This window comes from Mandrillus leucophaeus, unplaced genomic scaffold (assembly GCF_000951045.1).
Source record: "Mandrillus leucophaeus isolate KB7577 unplaced genomic scaffold, Mleu.le_1.0 Scaffold165, whole genome shotgun sequence".
Classification (NCBI taxonomy): domain Eukaryota; kingdom Metazoa; phylum Chordata; class Mammalia; order Primates; family Cercopithecidae; genus Mandrillus; species Mandrillus leucophaeus.
In genome coordinates, this window is record NW_012101643.1 from 1761661 (window position 1) to 1785292 (window position 23632).

The 23632-nt window shown below is 36.6% G+C and overlaps 1 protein-coding gene across 1 annotated transcript in view; it reads right to left on the reverse strand.

Annotated features, from left to right (window-relative positions):
- RYR2 (ryanodine receptor 2 (cardiac)) overlaps positions 1-23632 on the reverse strand; it is a 620934-nt gene that overhangs the window by 395547 nt on the left and 201755 nt on the right. Inside the window, 3 exon segments of the mRNA XM_011976391.1 lie at positions 4620-4715; positions 17936-18071; positions 20071-20254. Of these exon segments, the coding sequence (XP_011831781.1) occupies positions 4620-4715; positions 17936-18071; positions 20071-20254 (416 nt within the window).

The following is a 23632-nucleotide window of genomic DNA, read 5'->3' on the forward strand; positions in this document are numbered from 1 at the left end:
GCCTGGAGTAAAGATGCAGTAACCCGTAGGCTGCAGCCATCTGCCAGCATTAGAGAAAACAACGCACAGCAAGGAGGGACTGAGGAAAGCAGAAATGGCAGGAGACTGGGTGGTCGATGGCAGGGAACTCATGTGCTGTTGACTGCCCGACTCCTTCCTAGTTTGGGTCAGGGTAGTAGGACTTTCCCTTACTTGCAGCTGAACACCATGTTGCCAAAAGGCCTCTTACAATGTGTAATATCTACAGCCAGGAAACTTGGTAAGAATCTAACTGAAATTGTTGGATGGACAGATCTAATTTAATAAGTACATATATGCCAGATAGATAGATAGACAGATAGATAGATAGATAGATAGATAGATAGATAGATAGATAGACAGACAGACAGACAGACAGACAGACAGATAGATAGATAGATAGGGATGGAGTCTCGCTCTGTTGCCCAGGCTGGAGTGCAGTTGTGCAATCTCAGCTAACTGTAACCTCTGCCTCCCAAGCTCGAGCGATTCTTGTGCCTCAGCCTCCCCAGTAGCTGGGATTACAGGTAACTGCCACCATGCCTGGCTAATTTTTGTATCTGTAGTAGAGACGGAGTTTCACCATGTTGGCCAGGCTGGTTTCAAACTCCTAACCTCAGGTGATTTGCCCATCTCAGCCTCCCAAAGTGCTGGGATTACAAGCGTGAGCCACTGCACCCGGCCACCAAATACTTTTTTATGTACTTTACAAATATTAATCATTTAATCCTCCTAACAGCCCTACCAGGTAGATAACATTATTGTCCCTGCCACTAAATTAGTGGCAGAATGTAAAGAATGGAAAAAGCAATAATTCAAAAAAAAACAAAGTAAAAGGAAGGTGGAAAAAATAATTGGTGTTACTGTTCATTAGACCCTGTCTTCTCTATCTTTTGGGTCTAATGACTTCCAATTTGCTATTTATCACAGGTTTTGACAAGCAATTCCCTGTTCTAGAGAATCTAGTGTTTTACCCTTTTTCTTTCCTCTAATTTGAACTCCTTGGTCACCAAAGTAACCAGCGGTGTACATATTTCTACAGCCTATGCATGTGGAGACATATATACATATTATACAGGGTTTTTGCCCCTTCTTTCCTTTTTTCACTTCTTCCTTTCTACTTTCCTTTATCTTCATTTTTTTTACAAAAATATATCTTATCACACATTCTAAAAATGAATTTTCACTTAAAAATATATTCTAAATATATTTCAGGATATACATCTAAACAATTATTTGCAATACCTATAATATAGCTGAAAATATTGCTGTAATATAATTTAACTATCCACCTATGATTCATCACTTCATTTCTAATATTGTTTTTTAAGGCAATCCTAGGCATTTTTCTGCATCTAGCAATGGTAAACTAGGTGTTTCAGGCCAGACGTCAACCAGAACAACCAAGGCACTGGAGACCTGCCAAGGCAGTAAAGACTAGAGGGGGTCTAGATCCCAGGAAGACAATTAACCCTATTTTTGATCCCTTTTCTACTCAAGAATTCTTCAGTTTGAATCTGCAGCTAGGGCACTAACAAGATGAGGAGAATGTGTGTTCAGCAATGTCAGAGTTATTACAGAGAGAAAAAAAAACTGATGCATACGTATGCACTTAGCAAACAGCAAAGCACAATTGAAGTAAGTTATACACATATACATGTGCACCTCATCATTGTTACTGCCTCTAAAAACTAAGCAACACCACTTCCTCTGGGGAAAAAACAGTTTATTAAAAGCATAAATGTAAACTGCAGTAGAAAAAATCTTTAGCAAAATATATTTTAGATACTTTAAAAACAGGAGCTACGAAGTATCACGGACATATTTCAAGTCTGATGCTAGGGAGCCGAGTTCTAACCTTCGCAGTAACAGTAATTAATTCTAGGATTTTGAGTCAGTCATTTCAATGTTCTTTGCCTCAATTTCTTTTCCTCTAAAGTAAGAATGTTAGATTAAATATTCTCTAAGGGTCCTTCTTTCCCTTGACTTTCATTATGTTATCTCTGAGCACAGGCCTTCCCTTTTCAGTAGAAATGCCTGCAATCAACAGATTGACTGGAAAAAGACAACAGCAAATAATAATTTGCATCTGATGAAACTGTGCCTATAACTGACCAAACTGAAGACTCTAAAAAAACACTGGACTCTACTTCGCTGACCTTAAAGGATGCGTGGCTCTTTTCATGCCTTCTCTCTCTCTCTGGTTTTGAGTTAAACATTTTGCTGCACAGTTGATTCAGCCAGTGTTAACACTCTGCTCTCAGGCTGCCCTGCACCTATCCCTTTACAGATACCACTGGGTCCAGCAGAAGAGATGAGCATTTTTTAAATGTCTTCTGTAGCTTCCCAGTGATTCTGGACACTTTGCCCTAAACATTTATCCATTTTTGCAATCTATGCCACCATCTTGTTCCTGATACAGGAGTTAAGGAGAAATTATTCAGGCAGATAGTGAGGGTACAGGAGTCCTTGGTAAGGTTTAGCTTTTAGTGAAAAGCAGTCCCCAAATCGTTTTCTTTTCTAACAAAGAGCAGCCTGCAAAATCGAGCTGCAGACATAGACAAGCAAGTTGGAAGCATCCATGGGTGAATGCCAGCAGTTGTGCCAATAGGGAAAGGCCACCTGGGACTAGGCATGTTCAAAATGGCGGCTTCATGTTCCCGTCTCCTTGCCAGCCACGTGTACAGTAAGAAGCAGGCGACATGGCACCTGCCAAGTGGAAAGCCCATTTGCCTAAGATTAGGGTGAGGTGGCCAGCCTTCCTGGCATGCTATGTAAATGTCACACCAGGCCCTATGCAAATCAGATACCACCTCCTCAAGCCTGCCTATAAAATCTGGTGCACTCTGGTGCAGGCCAAATTTCTCATTCAGGCTCTCTCTCTGTCCCGCTCTCTCTCTCTACTCTCTCTCTCTCTCCCCCTACCTCTCCCTCTCTCTCTCTCTGAAAGAGCTGTTCTCCTTTCTCTTTCTTTTGCCTATTAAACCTCTGCTCCTAAACTCACTCCTTGTGTGTATATGTCCGTGTCCTTAATTTTCTTGGTGCAAGACAACGAATCTCAGGTATTTACCCCAGACAATGACTTTGCTTCAGTACCACTTACTTGGTCACTCTTTCTCCTAGTAGTTACAGGTTTTTCCTTAATATATTCTGCAATTAATGCCCAGTCACTACATTCATGTTATGATACTCTTAACACCCTCATCTCATAATTATTTTTGTTTTTATTATAACAATCTCCATTTCTATCTTACTTCTGCTACCCAATGATCTAGCAGTGCCCAAGTACTCATTGTGACTCAAATTTTTGTCCTCCACTATCTAAACCCTACAAATTTTTGTCCTCCACTATCTAAACTCTACCAATTTTTCTCTGTGACTTAAAATTACTCTCTCTAATCATGGCTGTTTCTCTGTCTCTATTCATTCAATTCCAACAAACCTGTCCCTGAGTGGGTCTTTATCATGCAAAAGTTGCAGAACTATTTGGTATGGACAGTGGTATTTTTTGAGTGAATTTTAACATTCATCCATCCATTCATTCAACAAACAATACTAAACACCTATAGGTGCCAGATGGTATGGTAGATCCGGACAGAACAAAGATGAATGAAACCATGCCCCTATCTTCAAGAAGTTCATTACTAACGAAGGAAACTGAGAGGAAAAATAAGTAGCATAAGAGGGCATTAGTGATAGAGAAGGGCAAATAATGAAATACTGTGCAAACAGATGGAAAAGCAGTAGATTCATCCGGGTGCCACTGAGGCCATCTATGGCACTAGAGAGTTCAAACAATTATGTTTGAACTAGAGAGCTCTAACAAGTTCAAATCACTGATTTAATACTGATAAGTCCAAAATCACTGATAAATCATCACAGTCATTGATAAGTCCACAATACTGAAATAAAACTAGCATCTTGTTAGAGACGTGTGTATCGAGTTGACTGCCTATAAATATTTTACTATTATATAGACCATTTGTGAGTATTTACTAAATTTCCTTTAAATAAAATATTATGCTCTAGGATTTGGAAAACACATTTTCTCCCCAATCTATCCAAATAATCTTTCGAATACAAGGAAAACAATGAGAACTCCAAACTGACCTTCTTATTTATAGAATAGACTATCAGTAATCAATCTGAAAAAGAATGCGAATTATGCCTCTTTAGTGTTTTTCAGGACTTATAAATAGGCTTTTTAAAATATAAATGGACATGATATTGTTAGATGACTATTCAGAAATGACTAATGAAAATACTAATGATTTTTTGATAAATAAAAATACTTAACATAATTTAAAAGGAAAACACTTACATCACACCAAACATCAGAGTTTTTTGTTTTTGTTTTTTAGAGATGGGGTCTCAGTATGTTGTCCATGTTGGAGTGCAGCGACCACAGTGCACTACAGCCTCAAACTCCTGGCCTCAAGTGATCCTCCTACCTCAGCCTCCTGAGTATCTGGGACTCGGTACACACCACCACATCCCACTCAAAGTGTTTTTTTTTTGGTTTTTTTTTTTGTCTTAAAGGACATGAAGAAAAGAAAAATAGGAGTGATCTATCACAACAAGGAGAAAACTAGAAAACATACCCGAAGAAGCTTCCAGTCTTTCCAATCTGCTGATCAACCAGTCAAGGGAGCCGGAAAACTGAGCACAGTTTTTACGATTTCCTCTAATTAGAGCCGCTGCAAAAGAAGAAATAGATTTCACCTTTATGTCATTTTCTAGCTCGAAAATTGAGATAAGCTAATAGCAGCCCTAAAATATTGGATCAAGAACAAAGTATCTTCACGTTACATCTAAAACTTATGCAAACATATATACACATACATATACAACACGGAGACATTAAAGACAAATTAATCATTATTAATTGAGACTGAAGAAAACCACTGCTCATTAGAAGGAATGTGATTTTGGAAAGTAAATTTCACATGGGGAGGTAATAATGAAGGGTAATGGAAAAACCAGTCTCCTGGGAGTTCCCTCACTTGGGTTCTAATACCCATTGCTTTTAATTAGCCATGAAATTAAATTATTCTGTCTCTCTCAAGCCCAATTTGCTTACCTATATAATAAAAAGAGCAAATCAGTTTTTCTGAAAATGAACCACAAAATACTAGGAGATATAACTAGTAGTTGTAACTCTAACAGGTATACAGAGAGCTATAACTAAATGTTACGTTAAATAATGGATGAGAAGACCAATAGCCACTAACTTTGAAACCCTTTTATTTTCTTATATCATTTCCTTGGATTTAGAGATTCACAATGCATATTAAAGACTTGAAATTCTGCAGTAAAGAAACCGATTCTAGCTTGGCTCAGACTACTGTTTTCTACCCTTCTTTGATTGAAGAACCCATTTTAAATAAAATTCCTATGTGATGTTTCTGATCTCCTTCAGCCTAGTTTATACATTCAATTTTAAACTTTTAATTTTTCAAAATCATTAAATTCATAGCAAGCCTGGTAAATATTTTCTACTCTTATACCCCTATGTTTATTCAGAAACAGTACAATTGCTTACGAAGGGATGGCAAGACTTTTAGACAATACGATATTTAAAGAGAGAAACATGTCTCTATAAGAATAATTGCTATTGAAACTCTGATAGGCCAGGCGCGGTGGCTCACACCAGTAATCCGAGCACTTTGGGAGGCTGAGGCAGGCGGATCTTGAGGTCAGGAACTTGAGACCAGCCTGACCAACATAGTGAAACCTCATCTCTACTAAAAATGCAAAAAATTAGCCAGGCATGGTGGTGGGCACCTGTAATCCCAGCTACTCAGGAGGCTGAGGCAGGAGAATCGCTTGAACCCAGGAAGTGGATGTTGCAGTGAGCCAAGATCAAGCCATTGCACTCCAGCCTGGGTGACAGTGCGAGACTCTGTCTCAAAAAAAAAAAGAGAGAGAGAGAGAAAATCTGGTAGCTGATGCAAGCAGTTTGAAGAAGTGAAGTTTGAGGCTACTGCCTGTTAACCTTCTTGTTAAGAGTAGGAGGGAAGAGACTCTACAGTTACAGTGTACAATTAAAGATGTCCTTCACGTTCCCTCTTTCCAAAAATAAAGAGATAAAGTTATTATCTGACTGAGAGTAAGAAAAGAAACACACAGAAAAGACGCCAACTCATGAGAAGAGCTTTTTTGTGTATAGAGCCTCCGTGACATTTGTACAGAGATTCAGAGCTAATACACTAATTACTCAGGCTCTGCTCTGGCTCTGGGTCCGGCAGCCTCCCCTAAGAGCCAGCCAGTGAGCTATACTCACAGACTGCAGAGTACAGCGGACAAAAGATAGTGGTGGAAGATAGCAGAGGAACGAGAAGTACTGTGTGTTAAGCAGAACTTCTAATTTTATTCTGTAAGAATATCTGTTCCCAATTTAGAACAATAGCAATTGGGAAAAAGGACATGATAAAGTTTTTGAATTTTAAGAGTCCCTTTTGTTTAAAACTTAACTCATGCTTTTCATTTTATTTCTGATTTTGTAAAACTAATTATATATATAATATATATGTAATTATATATAGCTATATAAAATTATATATAAGCTATCTATTGTATTATCTAAAATTATATAGGTATATATAAAACATATATTATATTATCTATCTAAAATGATATATATATAACATAAGTGCTTCTTGAAAGAAGCTAATAGTATAAGAATGAACTCTTTTAATAAGCCATGGGGCATTTAAGAAAATTATAGAGTGAGCCACAAAGAAAATTTCATTAAATTTACTGCAAACAGACATGGTATAAACCAAGTTCTCTGACAGAACTATGTCAGAATTTAGTAAGAAAAGCAGGAACGAAAATAAAACCGAAATATATAAAAATCTAAACTCTCTCCTTAATAACTCTTGGGTCAATGATGGAATCAATACCATAATATAAAATATCTAATAAATATCAAACACAACCAACAACCAATCGTAAATATCTAATAAATGGTAAAATATCTAATAAATACCTAACACAACCAATGGTAAATGGCCAAAAGTGTACTCAAGGCAAAATTAAACACTTTAATTGCTAAGCAGTTGGGTGAAAAATGGTAAGTAAATCTTTTGAAATAGAGAAAAAGAACATCAAATAAACAGTAAAATAGAAAAAATATATGAATAGCAATAAAAGTAGAAATTAATACATTAGAAATAGAAATAGTTTATATAATAGTAAGATTGATCAAGAATACATTCAAGGACTATTTTTTAAATATAAGCTGACTACCAACTACTACTTTAATCAAAAAGAAAAGGAAAAAAGGACAAAATTAAGAAAAGGGCATTACACCAGACGTGGTGGCTCATGCCTGTAATCCCAGCACTTTGGGAGCCAAGGTGGGAGGATCACTTGAGCCCAGGAGTTTATGACCAGCCTGGGCAACATAGCATGATCCAGTCTGCACAAAAATTTTAAAAAATTTTTCCAGGCATGGTGGTACATGCCTGTGGTCCCAGCTACTTGGGAGGCTGAGGAGGGAGGATTGTGTGAGCCTGGAAGGTCAAGGCTGCCATAAGCCATGATATCACCACTGCACTCCACCCTGGGTGACGGAGTGAGATCCTATCTCAAAAAACAAAAAAAGGAACTATAAGCACAACCACATATAGATACATAGATATACAGATAGGTATTTTTTTCACTAAAACTGACCCAATAGAAGGGAGAATACCTAAACAGAATAATAAATCATGAGTAATATTGAAAAGCATATCAAAGACCAAAAGCTTTTTCGCACATATTCAATAAATAAGTAATTTCTATACTACTTCATATGCTGCATAAGGATGATTTGGTCAACAATGAAACAGATAAAATGATCGTGCCTTAACACCATAAGACTGTATTTTTACTATACCTTTTCTATGCTTAGATACAAATACTACTGTGCTACAACTGCTTATTCAGTATGGTAATATGCTGTACACATTGCTGTACATATGTACAGCCATAGGTTATGTAGCCCAGGAGCAGTAGGCTATCCCATAGAGCATAACCGCGCAGTAGGCCATCCTGTTTAGCGTAGCCGCGCAATAGGCTGCCCCGTCTAGCGTAGCCATACAGGTTACCCCGTATAGCGTAGCCGGGCAGTAGGCTATCCCGTACAGCGTAGCCACGCATTAGGCTATCCCACACAGCGTAGCCGCGCCGTAGGCTATCCCATATAGCGTAGCTCTGCAGTAGGCGGTAACACGGAGGTTTGTGTAAGTTCCATGATGTTTGCAAGATGTTTTCCTTAGAACTATTCCAATGAGTAAGTGACACATGACCGTATTCCAAAGCCAAAAAACTAAGGAAACTTCTCTGATGATTTCACAAAGACAGTATCAGTGACATTGATATCAAAGCACATATTACAAAACAAGAACTCTTACTTATAAATATAAATTCAAAAATATTATATACATTTATATATTAATGAAATTAAATCAAATTTAGCAATATAAATTTAGTATTTATAATTCAAATTTAGCAATACATTAGCAACATTTCATCCAAGTGGAGATTCATTCCTCCAAAGACATAGAGATATATCAGGAAACCTGTTAATGAGTCAAAGATGAAACAATCTCAATATACTATGAAAATGTATACATTTCTAATGAAAAAAAATTAACTCAGTAAAATAGTGTCTCCTGAACATTGTGCATGCATGCATGTGCATGTGTGCATGTGTGCGTGTGTGTGTATGTATGTGCATGTCATGGGTACCAATGTATTTTACAGATAAATGGAGTCTGTGAATTATTATAATTCATCCAGTCAATTAAGAAGAAATAAGTTACGTGAGTTTCTAAGTAATGGAAAAGTATGCAGAGAAATACAAGGAAGCTCATCACAACACTCTTTATAATAGCAAAATACTGGAATGGCCTAAGTGTGCCGAAATAAATAAATGGTGACATTCCTTCAGCACAGAAGTGTACATCTGCTAAAGCTTGATGAAGGTTTATAGTTACTGCCAAGGATAGAGGCTCACAATATAGAATTAATTGAAAACATCTGCTATAAAAGAACATTAATAGCATGATTCCATTTTTGTAAAGTAAATGTATCCACTGAATATAATTACATGTATAGCATGGAGAAAACTGTTTTTCAGAATATTTCTTAGAGAATGAGAGCTGATATTTTGGGGAAAAATATCTTGATAAGGGACTGACAAAGAAACAGAGATCTTGAGGAAGACTGAGGTTAGTGCGACTGCTTCCCCAGGTCAAAAAGGTACATTTTCATATTCCAAAATAAGGTGGAATAAGAATGGACCCAAGAGAGGAAAAAAAAAGGGCCATGTCCTGTAATATGATCTCTCACAGTGACCCTTTGAACCTGCAATAAATTCTGTCAAAAAAAATCACAAATGCTCAATAAGAATGGAAGTTAGGAGGTGAAGAGGTGATGTTCTGTGGCTACAATTTCACTCTTGGAGAAAAAATAGACAACAATAAAAAAGCATGGAAGTCTGAAAAATTGTAACCAAATAAACCCCTAAAACATACCAACATCAAAGGAAAGCCTTTTGACTATCTTAGTCCGTGCACCTGGAATTTGGAGCAAGATGAGCAAATCTTCAAGGGGAGGAGGGAATAGGTGATGTCTTGCTGCAAAGATGTGCACAGATACGCACATACAATGTTATTCTGCAAGCATGCATGCAGGTGCGCAAAATGTTCTGTGCGTGTATAACGTGATAAATATTTAAGGCAACATTTTTAAAGGTTATACATTAAAATGAGTGGTGAAGTGTAAGACTAGTTTCCACCTTCCTAATTTTTCTTACTGCTTCCTTATCTAAAATGTATTAATTTTAATACCAAATAGTACAATAAAGTGAATGTCTTTCCAAAACTCAAACGGAAAACCACGGTATCAGTATCCGTAGTGGCTCTCATCAAGACATGTCTCCGAGCACCACTGTCGTCTCCCAAGTGCAACGGCAACTTCATATGGTGCGTCAAATACAAAAACAAAAGACAAATGTTCTTCCCTAAAACTTTACAATACTCTTTAATTGCTGCCTAATTAAAGACTAAGTTAAGATCTTTTACCTTCCATACAGGTCTTTGTTCTCATACTTAAGAAATATCAATGTGAATGTATCAGGCACTACAGCTGGCCCTGTGAATATGGCCTCAAATAAAATGTGAATAAACACAGTCCAATGACTTACAAGTCATCTTCTATGGTATTTTAAGCTATTTTATATGTGACACTGTGTTTTATTACATTTGATGTGGTGCCTGCAACTTAGTAGGTATGGTATTTCTGAACATAACTGAATGAATAGATAGTGTCCAGTCTCCTATAAAATAAGAATATCAGTGGTTAAATAACTGCAGTCCAACTTAAGTAATATAAAAGAGCTTTGAATTAAGCTCTTAAGAAGGAAATGCTAATTCACCAAACCAGTTTTATTAATGTTAAATAACTAATGAAATCCCTACACTTTTATCCAATTAGAATATGAAAGTCATGCAATATTCACAATTAATAAAAAATGGTTTTTAAAAACAAATACACTATTCTGCATTTCTTTACTTTTTAACAATTTAGTTTCCCATGGTAAGAATATTTAACATGAGATCTATCATTTTAACAAATTTCAAAGTGTACAATACAGTATCGTTGACTCTTGGTACAATGTCATACAGTATATCTCTAGAACTTATTCATTTTGCTTAACTGAAATTCTATACCCACTGATTGGCAACTACCCATTCCACACTCCTCAGTCCCTGGGCAATCACCATTCTGATCTTTTGATTTTTGTTTTGTTTTGTTTTGCTTTTTGAGACAGATTCTCACTCTGTCATCCAAGCTGGAGTGAGGTGGCAAAATCATAGCTCACTGCGGCCTTGACCTCCTGGGCTCAAGTGATCCTCCCGCCTCGGCCTCCTCAGTGGCTGGGATTACTGGCACACATGCCACTGCATCCAGCTAATTTTTAAACTTTCTGTAGAGACAGGGTCTCACTACGTTGCCCAGAATGGTCTCCAACTCCTGGCCTCAAGTGATCCCACTGCCTTGGCCTCCCAAATTATGAGATCACAGAAATGAGTCACTTTGCCTGGCCCCATTCTTTAATTCTATGAATTTAATCATTCTAGATACTTCTTATAAGTGGAATCATGCAATATTCATCTGTTTTATTAGAATCATCCTATCCCCGGAGGCTTAATGCTTCAATGTCTTTAAATTCTTGAACTCAAAATTTCACAAAAGACTAAAAAAAATCTGAGACTTACAGAAAAATTTAGATTTAAAGAAATTCCAAGAAATTACCTTCACTTTAAAAATTGACGCAACAAATACGGATTCCCTGCTTGGTGTCAAGCATTGTTCTAGGTGCTGGAGATACAGAGCAAATGAAACAACATCCCTCTTGGAGTTTATATTCAAAGTTTGGAAACACTAAGTAACAGGCCCTACGTAGCACAGAAAAGTGAGGGGCTAATTGGACTAAAATCTAGAAACATTTTTCTAAATACTGAGATTAACAAGTAGATGCTGCTAAGCCTGAAAAAAACCAAAACCCATTAAACAAACAAACAAACAGAACAGAACACTTCAGAACGTACTGAAGAATCTAAGAAGATAATGCACTGAAACATCTTGGAGAGCTTGGAGCGCTGTCCCTGCATTTGGGGATCTTGCACACTGGAGTTTGAGGACTCCTACGCAGGGACTTGCAAGGGTGAGGGACAACGAGACTTATCAAGCTGAAAATTTTAAAGGATGTGTCTTGTTTATAAGATACATTTCTGAGACTTCCTGAAGAACAAGATCGGAACTATTCAGATGCACAAACATTAGAACAACACCTGATGTGTGCATGTCTAAAGCCCATTTCCTTATTTTTCACCTCTTGACTGCCTTTTCTCAATGTTTTATGGCATTTAGGGAGATCTGCCTCCCTGAGACACTGGGAAAATGGTCTGGATGCGCAAAAATAATGGCTAATGGCTGTATCCTTTCCAAGTCTTCAAACATTCATTTTGGTCACACTCAAAGAGCAGTAATCTATCCTTGTTGGTTTCATACTTTGAATCTTCAGAACATGAGTATTCATAGGAAAGTTTGCCAAAGAGCCATTTCTCAGACATCTTTAGAAAATCATTCTGTCTTGTAAGCATCCCACAGGTTAATCATGTGGATGTCAGAAAAGATGTATGAAAGCATGCCACAGCGATGCTTTTCCAACTATGAGTATCGCTGTTTCTAAGATCCTGAGGTATTCCAAACAGCAGGCTCATAAATCTACCTTTGTCATTCTCCACCTAAAACACATGAAAAATGCAAAATTGTTATAGATTCTCATTCCTACCTTCTTGGTTTTCTCTCCATGAAAAATAGACACACTGAAGAAAAAATACAAAGACAGTGGCTTATTTCACATATAACCCCAGGAGAGAATCTATGGTCTACCTATTTGGAATAATGGGAAGGAGGCTTAACAAATTTGGAGTTAATATTTGAACCAAAGGTTTTGATAGTCAAATAAAGAATGAAAGGTAGATACACATGTCTTATAGGACTCCAATTATTGCTGCAGATCTGAGACTTTTCCAGACAAACTGAAGTATATATTTAGGTATATATGACTATCTTATGATTACAATGAATTCAATAAAAAATATTGGCAGCAGATGGTTCTGAAGTCTTTTGCATGGCGAAATTCAACATAAAGTTGTATTTGTTACCCTTTTCTGGTCATGAAATCGATGCTCACTATAACACAAAAAGAAAATCATAGGAACTCAAAAACATTAAAAAATACTCTCATAACTCTATCCATTGGAAACACCCCACCTCCCACTAAAATTACCATGTAGATTATGGGAAGACAGTCTCTTCATTTGCACTAATATATTAATGTTGTTGGGTTTTTTTACTCAACTGTAATTAATACATTCAGTTTTTACTTTTACTGCCAATTATCTGGCATTAGAGATATATGTTAACTACTTTTTTCAATTATAAAAGTAATGCATGTTAATAGATTCAGAATAATGAAAAATAAAAGATCAAGATCTCTCTCCCAAGTTGTAGCCCCCTAACTAGACAGAATCAGTGATATCCAAGGTGAAAGGAAGGGACAGACCAGACCAAGAACTCAAAGAATGCAATACAGAGAGCTTAGAGACAGACCAGCAACATCTGGTTGCTGGTGAAAGGAAGAGACAGACCAGACCCTTCTTCTTAAAAGAAGGGTATAAACCAGGTCAGAGAGTCTCTGAAAGTTCATGAGAAGTATGTGAGAGCTCCCTGAGGTCTGAGTAAAGACTGGAAAGGAGAAGGAATGGAGGTAAAGAGATTAACCACAAATTTTACCATATGTGAATATCATTGATATCTGAAGTATTTAGCTGTATACCAGACGGTAAAGATGCAGATGTGTGATGCTGTGTTCAAAAATGGGTAGAATAATAGAATATAAAATCTGCAATCTGAGGATAGTGATAAAGCAAACTTCGTTCCTGCCATTTTCCGATGAGGAAAACAAGAACCAGTACACACCTACAATCATCATGATTCTATGCGCTCTATTGGCTAATCCATAACATTCTATGCTATATCCAACAAGTAAAGTTTCTTTTCTAGGACATCTTTGAAAAGCGAAACAACAACAATAAGAATGGAGCAAGAGGTTGGAGACAAAAGCTTCACTATGTTAACAAGGGAAAGGATGATAATAAGTATCCAAAAGAAATGGGAATAATGATAAGAAGAACAATAATATGTGATGCTGAGCATTTTCTATACATTATAACATTTAAGCCACCCAACAACCTTATGAGGGGAATGATTACTGCCATTTTACAGGTAATATTTATAGTAACAATAGGTGCCACTTGCTATATGCCTGAATGAAAGGTCAGGTGTTTATATTTCAAGAGAGGAACCTAATGAAAGAGGAGCAGGAGGTCCACTGGTTTTTAATACACTAAATTGATAGCCAAATCCACCCTGCTACAGAAGTCAATGGAAATCTCTGCAATGTATTTATTAAATAATTCAAGCAAATATTTATTGACTGCCTACTCTATTCAACCATAGTGCTAGGTAGTGAATAAAAGCATTCTGATTAGAATTCAGTTCATAAAACCCTTTGAATAAGTATACGAGTCAACATTTGGGGTGGAAACTTCAGCTGCCTGGGCAGCATCCTCTATGACATTCATTCCCTGTACAACAGATGGATAGTCCAAGGACTTGACCCAGTTTCAAGAGTGGGTCCCTGATCAGTCAAGACCAGTGTTAAAATTTCTCTACTCTTGCCAGAGTGACCAGTTCAGGAATGGCCAGACACAATTTGGGCTAACGACATGCAAGGAGCACTGTATTTGGGGATTTTAGGAAATAGCACACTCTTTCTCAAGGTATAACTTCTGCAACAAGCCCTCTTTCACTTTTCTCATGTCAGAAAGAAAGTACGCAGTCCTAGCAGCTGATAGCAGACAGTTGAGGCCATCAAGAAAAGCCAGCACTGGAAGAAGATGACCCCATGGAAGGCAGAGTGGAGACATAAAGAAGCTTGTTCTGGAGATCAGATGGAGCCACTGTGTCAAACCCACTGGTAGACTGCGAGCTATGCAAGCCCCCAAATCCCCTCTGTTGTTGAAGCCAGTTTGTGTTTGGGTATTCTGTTATTTCCAACTGAACACATCCCGATAGAAACATCACTCCGCCTATAAGAGTTCCTTTCTCTTTCTATTTAAATAGGTAAGCCATTTTAAAATCACATCTCTAGCCACGTTCCAGTAAAAGCCAACCTCAAAACTAATTAGGGGCAGGAACTGTGTTCATACCCACCAAGTCCCCAACATTTTGTAAAGTCTATTAATGTTACTTTTGTAGGTTCTAAAATCATCAAATTTAATCCCCAAATAACTCTGTGGAGGTAAAGGGAGGACTGGCTTGAGAAATAAGTAGCTCAGAAGGATAAAGCTGAAGTGCTAACTTTTTGGCAATGGACTTTTTCTATGGTTATATCAAAAAATAGAATTCTTTCTATTCATTTTGTTACTTACGGATACAATACCTGTTGAAGGAACCAATTAACAGAGGCTAGAAGAAGAGTTGATATGAAAAGTAAAGTAAGATGCTTATTTTCTAGATTTACTTACAAAAACAATGTTCTTTCTGCACATAACACTTTCTACCCTCAAACATACATACATAAAATTTTCTTTTTTAAATTTAGAGATGGTTGCACAGGCTGGCCCCAAACTTCTGGCCTCAAGCAATCCTACCAGTTCAGCCCCCCGCATAGCTGGGACTACACACGTGAGCCACTGCATCCAGCTAGTTTTTATTATTATTTAGAGGGTTTTCCTATGCTGCCCAGGCTAGGTGATGCAACTGTTTACTTAAGCGTCGAGTTTATCCAAGAAATTAATCTTATACCAAGTAAAGAAGGTAGTCTGTGGTGTTAAAAACACCACTACACTTTAGTCTCTGCTATATTATGAAATTTAGTGCTATAACTTCTGCATTTGCAAAGAAAGGCAGTCATTAGAATTTTGGCCTCACAAAATCTTTATCTCGATGATTACTGTGGGTAAAATAATGAATCCAAATTCCTGTAAAGCCTCAATATCTCTGGTCCTGTTCTCAGAAATGGCAGCCACATGTTACATTTTAGTCTGAAAGTACCAAACTGCAAGTGTTTAATTTTAATGGCATATCAAATAGCCCACCTAATGAAAACATATTAACAATTCTAATAGGCACAAGAGTTTTATTTGCTGGGTTGTATTATGACTCTATAAATTTTAATGGCATTTAATTAGATTGCAAAGAACTTTCAAATATTTTGACTATCCTTCATTCTTTCCATTAAAAATGCATTATCTTTTTTTCTTTTTTTTATAACTTTTTTTTTGCATTATCTCCTTTCTATACTTAGGTATACTTTCCTACTTTATCAGAACTTAAGTCATTTAATGAATACACATTTATTGAGTATCTTCTACATGCCAGACATTCAGTTAAATAACAGAGATACAAAAACCAGGAAGGTGCTATTCTTGCCTTAGAAATCAATCACACTTATAACTAAATAAGAAATGTGAAAACTGCTACAAAATACAGGTAAAACTTAGTGGCAAGAAACCAGAGAAGGAAGATTTAATTATACTTAAGAGTTGGGAGAAACATCAAGAGTAACTTTATTTTTGTTTTTGTTTGGGATGGAGTCTCATTCTGTCACCCAGGCTGGAGCGCAGTGGCGCAATCTCGGCTCACTGCAACCTCCACTTCCCAGATTCAAATGGTTCTCCTTCCTCAGCCTCCTGAGTAGCTGGGATTACAGGCTCCCGCCACCACTCCCGGCTAATTTTTTGTTTGTTTGTTTGTTTGTTTGTTTAGTAGAGACAGGGTTTCACCATATTGGTCAGGCTGGTCTCGAACTCCTGACCTCAGGTAATCTGCCTGCCTCAGCCTCCCAAAGTGATGGGATTACAGGTGTGAGCCACCATGCCCGGTCATCAAGAGTAACTTTAAAAGACAGTGACACGTGAACTGGGTCTTGAAGGATATACAACAATTCTGAAAAAGGTGAGAGAATGTCCCAGAGGTGTGATCTGTATGGAAAGTTCCAGAAACTGTGATGTGGCTCAAGTAAGGGGGTAGGGATAAGGGGACTAGGAAAATAGAAGGCTGGAAGGGTTAACTGAGGCCTCATATACCAGGGGCAACCAGGTGAACTTTATCTTCTAGAATGTTATAGAAATGTGAACGCTGTCTAAACAGGGAAGTGACGTAACAGTTGCGACATACAGGATGAATCTGAGATTTTGGAGGTGAGGGTTTGGGTGGAGAAAGAGACCATTCCCCATGGTCTCTGTTTTTGCACGTCTTGCAAACAAGTCATTGGAAAACTTTGTTTCAGGAAATCTTTTCCAGGATATTTGCAGCAAGAGGCCCTGTGAGAGGGAGACGCCTCCACCCACAGCAAAGGCCAGGCACGATTTCTGTCTAGTGTAACTAACTCACGCTCCCTGAACTCAGGATTCCTTTTCTGTAACTCAACCAGCTGCATGTGTAGGTGTCATCTGCCCCTTCACATTGTCCTCTGAGAACTGGGGCTCAGAGAATTGGCACTACAGCCAATCTCTACAGCTACAGCCATTTCTTTGACTACTAAACTGTCCCTCTTTACCCTAACTGCAGGCTAACTTACTAGCTTGCCAATAGGGTAAAAATCTCAGACCCTTTAGTTTTTGACAAGAGACGAGTAGAAGCTACAGGAGGTCAAAAATAATGAGGACTTGTGTTTGCAGAGAGCCCACAGGAATGCAGAGCAAACCACAGCAACTGTCACTTAATCAATGTCAGGTGTACTTAGAACTTGCCAAATGGAGATCTTATAAAGAATAGAGAGAAGACTGGAGCAGACCACTGATAAGATGGGAATGGAAGGAATTAAGAGGGACCCTTGTGGAACTAACTCCAAAACCAAAAAGGAAATTTTTAATACATATCCATATAAAGGCCCCTTATCTGCAAAGACTGCACCCTGAATGACTTTCACCTCCTTTAACCAAAGGCAAATCTACTTCTCTAGCTACCTTTCTCACTCAGAGATGGATTTTAATACTAAGCACCATTTGATTTAGCCCAGTAAATTAAAATTTAAGCCTCAATTAGGAGGCATGTTATAAAATTGTTGTAGCTATTATGTGATTATTTTTATTTTATTTTATTTTTTGTAGAGATGGGGTCTTGCTATGTTGTCCAGGCTTGTCTGAAACTCCTGACCTCAAACGCTCCTCCCCCCTCAGCCTCCCAAATTGTTGGAATTACAGGCATAAGCCACCACACATAGCCCATTTATGGACATTTTAAATAGACATAACTCCATTGTCGTGAACCCAATCATGCTTCTTACCCAGCAACTCATACAGAGAATTCAGAATGGATTTCCAAGACTCCCCTGCTTCTCGCCCAGCAACATCAGCAAAGTGTGCTGCACTGCTGTAGACGTGCAATCGGTCTATGCACTCGAGCACGAGGTTGATCATTCCCTGGAGGGTTAAAAAAAAAAGACATCTAAAACTGTCATTCTGCTTACAGACTAAAGATGCTAAGCTGATTTAAAAATAGAAGTCTGGCTGGAGGTTCACCTACTAATCATAAAGAAAACTGTGATCATTCAAAGGACAGGAAGACACACGTTTGCATGTGAAATGAAATGTTCTTCAGATAATTCAAGTGGATTTTAAATTCTGAATGTCATCATCAAACAGTGGAAGAACAACCTACAAACATGTACTTCATACTTATGGCATTCTATTGTTAAGTGACCGTAAGAGCAGATCCTTATTCTTAGATAGGCATTATTATTATTATTATTATTATTATTATTATTAAATTAAAGACATAGTAAATCAGGTAAAGTTCATGAAAAGGTATTTTTAAAGCAAATCAAAAATGCTATAATGCATTTTTGCATTATAATGAACTTTGTAAGATACAGCCTGAGATTCAAATTATGCTTTATTGTTATTGGTAGATCAAGGTTGTAAAAAGTGTGGCAAACCACATAAAGAGCTATAAACCACTATCTAATCCAACTAATTTATTTCACACAGAATTTAAGAGATACCATGGACCTAAGTACATTTCCAAGTCGCCATCCAGATTGTCTTATATGAGAAGTTGGGAAAAAAACTAAATTAATATTTTAATTTTTACAACGCAATATTTAATTTTACTTCTTCCAGATATTAAATCAATGCAGCATTGTAACAGAGTCTAACAATCTGGCATATGTGAAAGCTCCCAATAAACTTGTCCATGTTATTATTGGTTTATGTTGATACTTTTTTGCTTTCGTGCCATTGAGGTCTCCAGATAGGTCATTTCTTTTGAATACCCAGTGGGAATGTCCTCAAAAAGTTATGTCAGTTTCAAGAGTTTCTGATGAGATATTAGAAAACAGCTTTAAAAGTAGACAGGGATTATGAGAACCTAGTAATAACACTTTTTGATTTTGTTTTTTAGTTTTATTTCTCTCTGTCACAACTTTTATTTTAGGCTTTGGGGGTTACATGTGCAGGTTTGTTACGTGGGTACATTGTGTGTCACAGGTTTGATGTATAAACAATTTCATCACCCAGGTAATGAGCACAGTACCTGACATGTAGTTTCTCGAACCTTGCCCTCCTCCCACTCTCCTCCCTCAAGCAGGCCCTGGTATTTATTGTTCCCCTCTTTGTGTCCATGTGTACTCAATGAATAACCTGTTTTGTTACTTTTACAAAGCTAAGTATTTATTCCAAAAAAAATCATTATTCTCCATACAAGATGCATTGAAAAGAATGGGAATCCAGCTGAACTAGCCTGATTTATCCCACCAACCCTGGTAGTCTCCATTGAAGCTTCTGACTATATTAGAACATTAGATATATCATTTGGTCCTTCTTTAATTGCTTATAAAATACGACACTTGAGTTCTTTTTAGCAGTGAAACTTTTGGTGTAAGACAATCATACATGGAAATGTAATAGATGCAAAGGGGAAGGGTAGGGTTGCTCTGTCCAAGTAGGGTCCCTGGAGCTCAGCCTACTCCGGTAGCCCTCTCTTGACAGCTTCCATCCCCAACACAACGCTTCCTATATATCCCGGGCCATTTCCCAGGAGCACCCGAGAACCTGCTGAATAGTTTGAAAACCCTGATGCTTTCTAAAGTCTGTATTCTTACAGACACTTTAAGATTCTTAACTGATATAACCCACATGAAGAGAGCTTGCAAAAGACCAGGGTGAGGGCTGAGCGGAGGGTAAATGTCTCTTGCCAGGAGAATGAAAAGATTCATGTTTTTAAATAATATTCATGGATAGTATAAATAAATAAAAACCGTGTCTAGATTTCTCTAAGGCCTGTTTCTCCTGTTCAGTAATATACATTCTCCTCTATATTGCAAAATGCAAAGATGGGCACATAGATGGAGAATTTTCCCAACCAAGAAGCTGTTTTTACAAGAGAACAACAGAAGAGAAGTGAGTGTGGACAGAAACGCACCTCTTCCTGGAAGAGATTTTGCCGATTCTTCAGGGCTCGTAGTCTGTTCTGTTTGTCTTCATGTTCTAAATGCTCATCGGGCGGGTGAAAGTAGCCAATGAGATCCTGCAGACTTAGACTCACGGATTCTATCGGCAAATCGACGGTGGAAGCCTTCGCTTTCTTGCTGAGAGCATCGAGGCCCCTAAAATAAACCATAAACATTTCTCTATTGTCGGTGATTCACAACTGTATCATTTTTCCATTTATGGATGATTTCAGAGATTAATCTCTCTCCCTACACCACTGTAAAAGGGACATGTCAGAAAGGTCCTCCTGCTCCTCAAGCAGCGATAAGGAATTCTAATTCAAGTCAGAAACTGTGTAATGTTATGTTATAAAAACCAGTATCCACGGCCAGTCATCTAGAGAATAACCTTATAGGCCACAGGAACAGTGCCTACAAAACCAATAGTCGAAATGTTCAGAAACCAGTTGATTTTCACTGGAAAGCTACACACTTTAAAGATTCAGGCTGCATCTTCCCAGATTCATAATTCTGACATTTCCTTGTGTTTTGTTTTCGAAAAGGAATGCCTAAGTTTTCACGGACCGTAGCTTGCCATTCTGTTTAATTCCTGTGAGTTCAAAAATATATTCTAATGATGTTAATTTAGAAAATTTGCTTATTAATCAGTAAATATATATTAAAATGCTTTTCTATTCTCTGAAAGAAAGGCATTTAAAAATTATATTAACAAAAACATCATGAAGTATTTTCTAACCTGGGAAGAAAGGTACATCACTGGCATGTAAATGTGTTAATTTGTTGAGCTTACTGAGATTCTCAGTTTTTAAACTCATAGCTTTGAATGTATCTGAAAAGAACTTTAAAACATGATGTCTACAAATCAAAAGTATTTCGAAATAAAACGATTCTAAAAAGCACAATGCATACAATAAAAGAATGGGACAGTACCTCTACTGTAGTTGATACCATAATATTCTATAGCCATGACAAGTCGTTAATGCATAGAAATATTACACTTCCATTCCTGCTCTCTGTATCAGCAAAACTGTATGCTAACATTTTATCCCAAGCAAATGTTTCTAATTTTCTGACTATGTTGGAACTTACATTATAAAACAATAAAATACTCATGAATGAGAATTAGCTGTGAACTTTATAGTTTTAAAATATTATTTAAAATGTGTCATCACTTCCACAAAGATTGCTAATGATTTTGGAATATTTGATTTCAGCCTTATCAAACAGCAGAAATCGTAAAACCATACAACTATTTTAAAGTTTTTGCCTGAAGTTCTATATCAGTTATATCAACTGATCTTGGAGGTAGAATTCATCTACCCCCAAGTTTTATCGCCTCTATAAGTTTTTCTGTACCCAAAAAGCAAGAGTGACTTTTCAGTAGAAAATTATTTTTTTCCCCTTTAACAAGAAAATTTCACATGTAATGAAGTATTTTTCTAAACATTTTACCCCATTAACTCCAATTAAACATAAATAAATGTATAACAAATTCAAACTCAACTCTTAATAAGTGAATACAATTCAAAAATGATTCAGTATCCACATTTTCAAATTTAAGTGAAAACAACAGTAAATGTCAGTCTTTAGGTTATTATATTGAAATAAACATATCTACCATGAGGAATGTAACTATTCAATTACTTTGTAAGAGAAATCTCTTGTCAGAAGAAATATTGTCCAAACTTCTACAATTATTAATTACGTTATGTTTTAGGGCTTTCATCTAATAAAGAGATGAATATCATCTTAATTTATCGTGAACAAAAAATATAATCAGGGAAAAAAAAATCATCCAGAAATCCAAAAGTAGTAGAATCACCCTATGCCAGAGTAAAAATGAAAGCTATTAACCCTATGGCTACATTTTGTAATTTAAAGATTAAACTATATTATTACCTAACAAATAGAGGTTCCTCCCCTCTCTCATTTACTTCAAGAATATGTTTATGAATATATCCAGAAGAAAAATGAAAACATATATAGTACATATAAAACATATGATGTTATATATATTTATTGTCTATATTTGTTACACATTATATATAGTATATACTATTAGTATATACTAATAGTATATGCTGATATAGCATATTATTAATGTATAATATACTCTATAGTGTATAGCATACACTATATTATATAATGTATAATATATACTATATATAGTATAGCATATACTATTGTTATACTATTAGGTAGTATAGTATATAATACACATACTACTATATACTATTAATTATATATACTATCATATAAAATAGTATATATAATATATACTATACTGTACATTATAATATACTATATAATATATCCATTATAATGTATAATTACATATAATATATATGTTTATACACTTCCATGTATACACACACATTATGTATTACTTAAATGCTCATGGTATTACTATTAGAAATATACAACACACATTTTATATATTTTATATATATTTTTTATATACATATATATTCTATATACATATGTATTTTTTTTCCCCACCCCAGGCCAAAATAATAGAGCCCCCTCCCCTGCAGACAACACAAATGCGCACACACACACACACCATATACACACACACACTCAGTACTACCACCACCACAAAAGACAGAAGAGAAGGGTCTCAGAACATAAACCACATAAGAAAAACACAAATGATTAAATAATATTGACTTTCTTTCTAAAAGGTAAAAATTTTAAAACTAGCATCTTAATACAAATTAAGTAAATTGGCATTAATAAAATTAATAGTAAAAAATAACTGAAAAATACTTGGGTGAAAATATTGTAAAAATACTGAGATTTTAAAGACTTGGTACTTTCACGAATGTGATAAAACGAATAAAATTTTTATTTAAAAGCATATGCTCTTTAAAATGCTCAGTAATCATGTAAAACTTTTCAAAGCTTCTGAACATATTAAAAAATCACATAAATTCAGGACTTCTAATTGTTTTTTTTTTTAGACAGAGTTTCACCCTGTCACCCAGGCTAGAGTGCAGTGGTACAATCTCGGCTCACTGCAACCTCTGCCTCCTGGGTTCAGGGTTTAAGCGATTCTCAAGCCTCAGCCTCCAGAATAGCTGGGATTACAGGTGCATGCCCACCACATCCAGCTAATTTTTGTATTTTTGGTAGAGATGGGGTTTCGTCCCTGTTGGCCAGGCTGCTTTCAAATTCATGACCTCAAGTGACGTGCTGGCCTCAGCCTCCCAAAGTGCTGCGATTACAGGTGTGAGCCACCACACCCAGCCCAATTTGCTACTTTGTTAGCCTTATCATTTTACTGGTTGGGTAGCATTCTGTTGTATAGAATGTAGAATACAATATAGTTTACTCTCTGTTGATAAACTCCTGGCCTCAAGTGATCCACCCACCTTGGCCTCCCAAAGTGCTAGGATTATAGGTGTGAGTAGTCACCGCTGTGCCCAGCCTAAATTTGGGACTTATAATAGGTAATACTCATGTGCATTTAAGTAAAACTTGTAAAGTAAAAAAGTAAATATATATATATGCAATATAAACATGATTACTGGA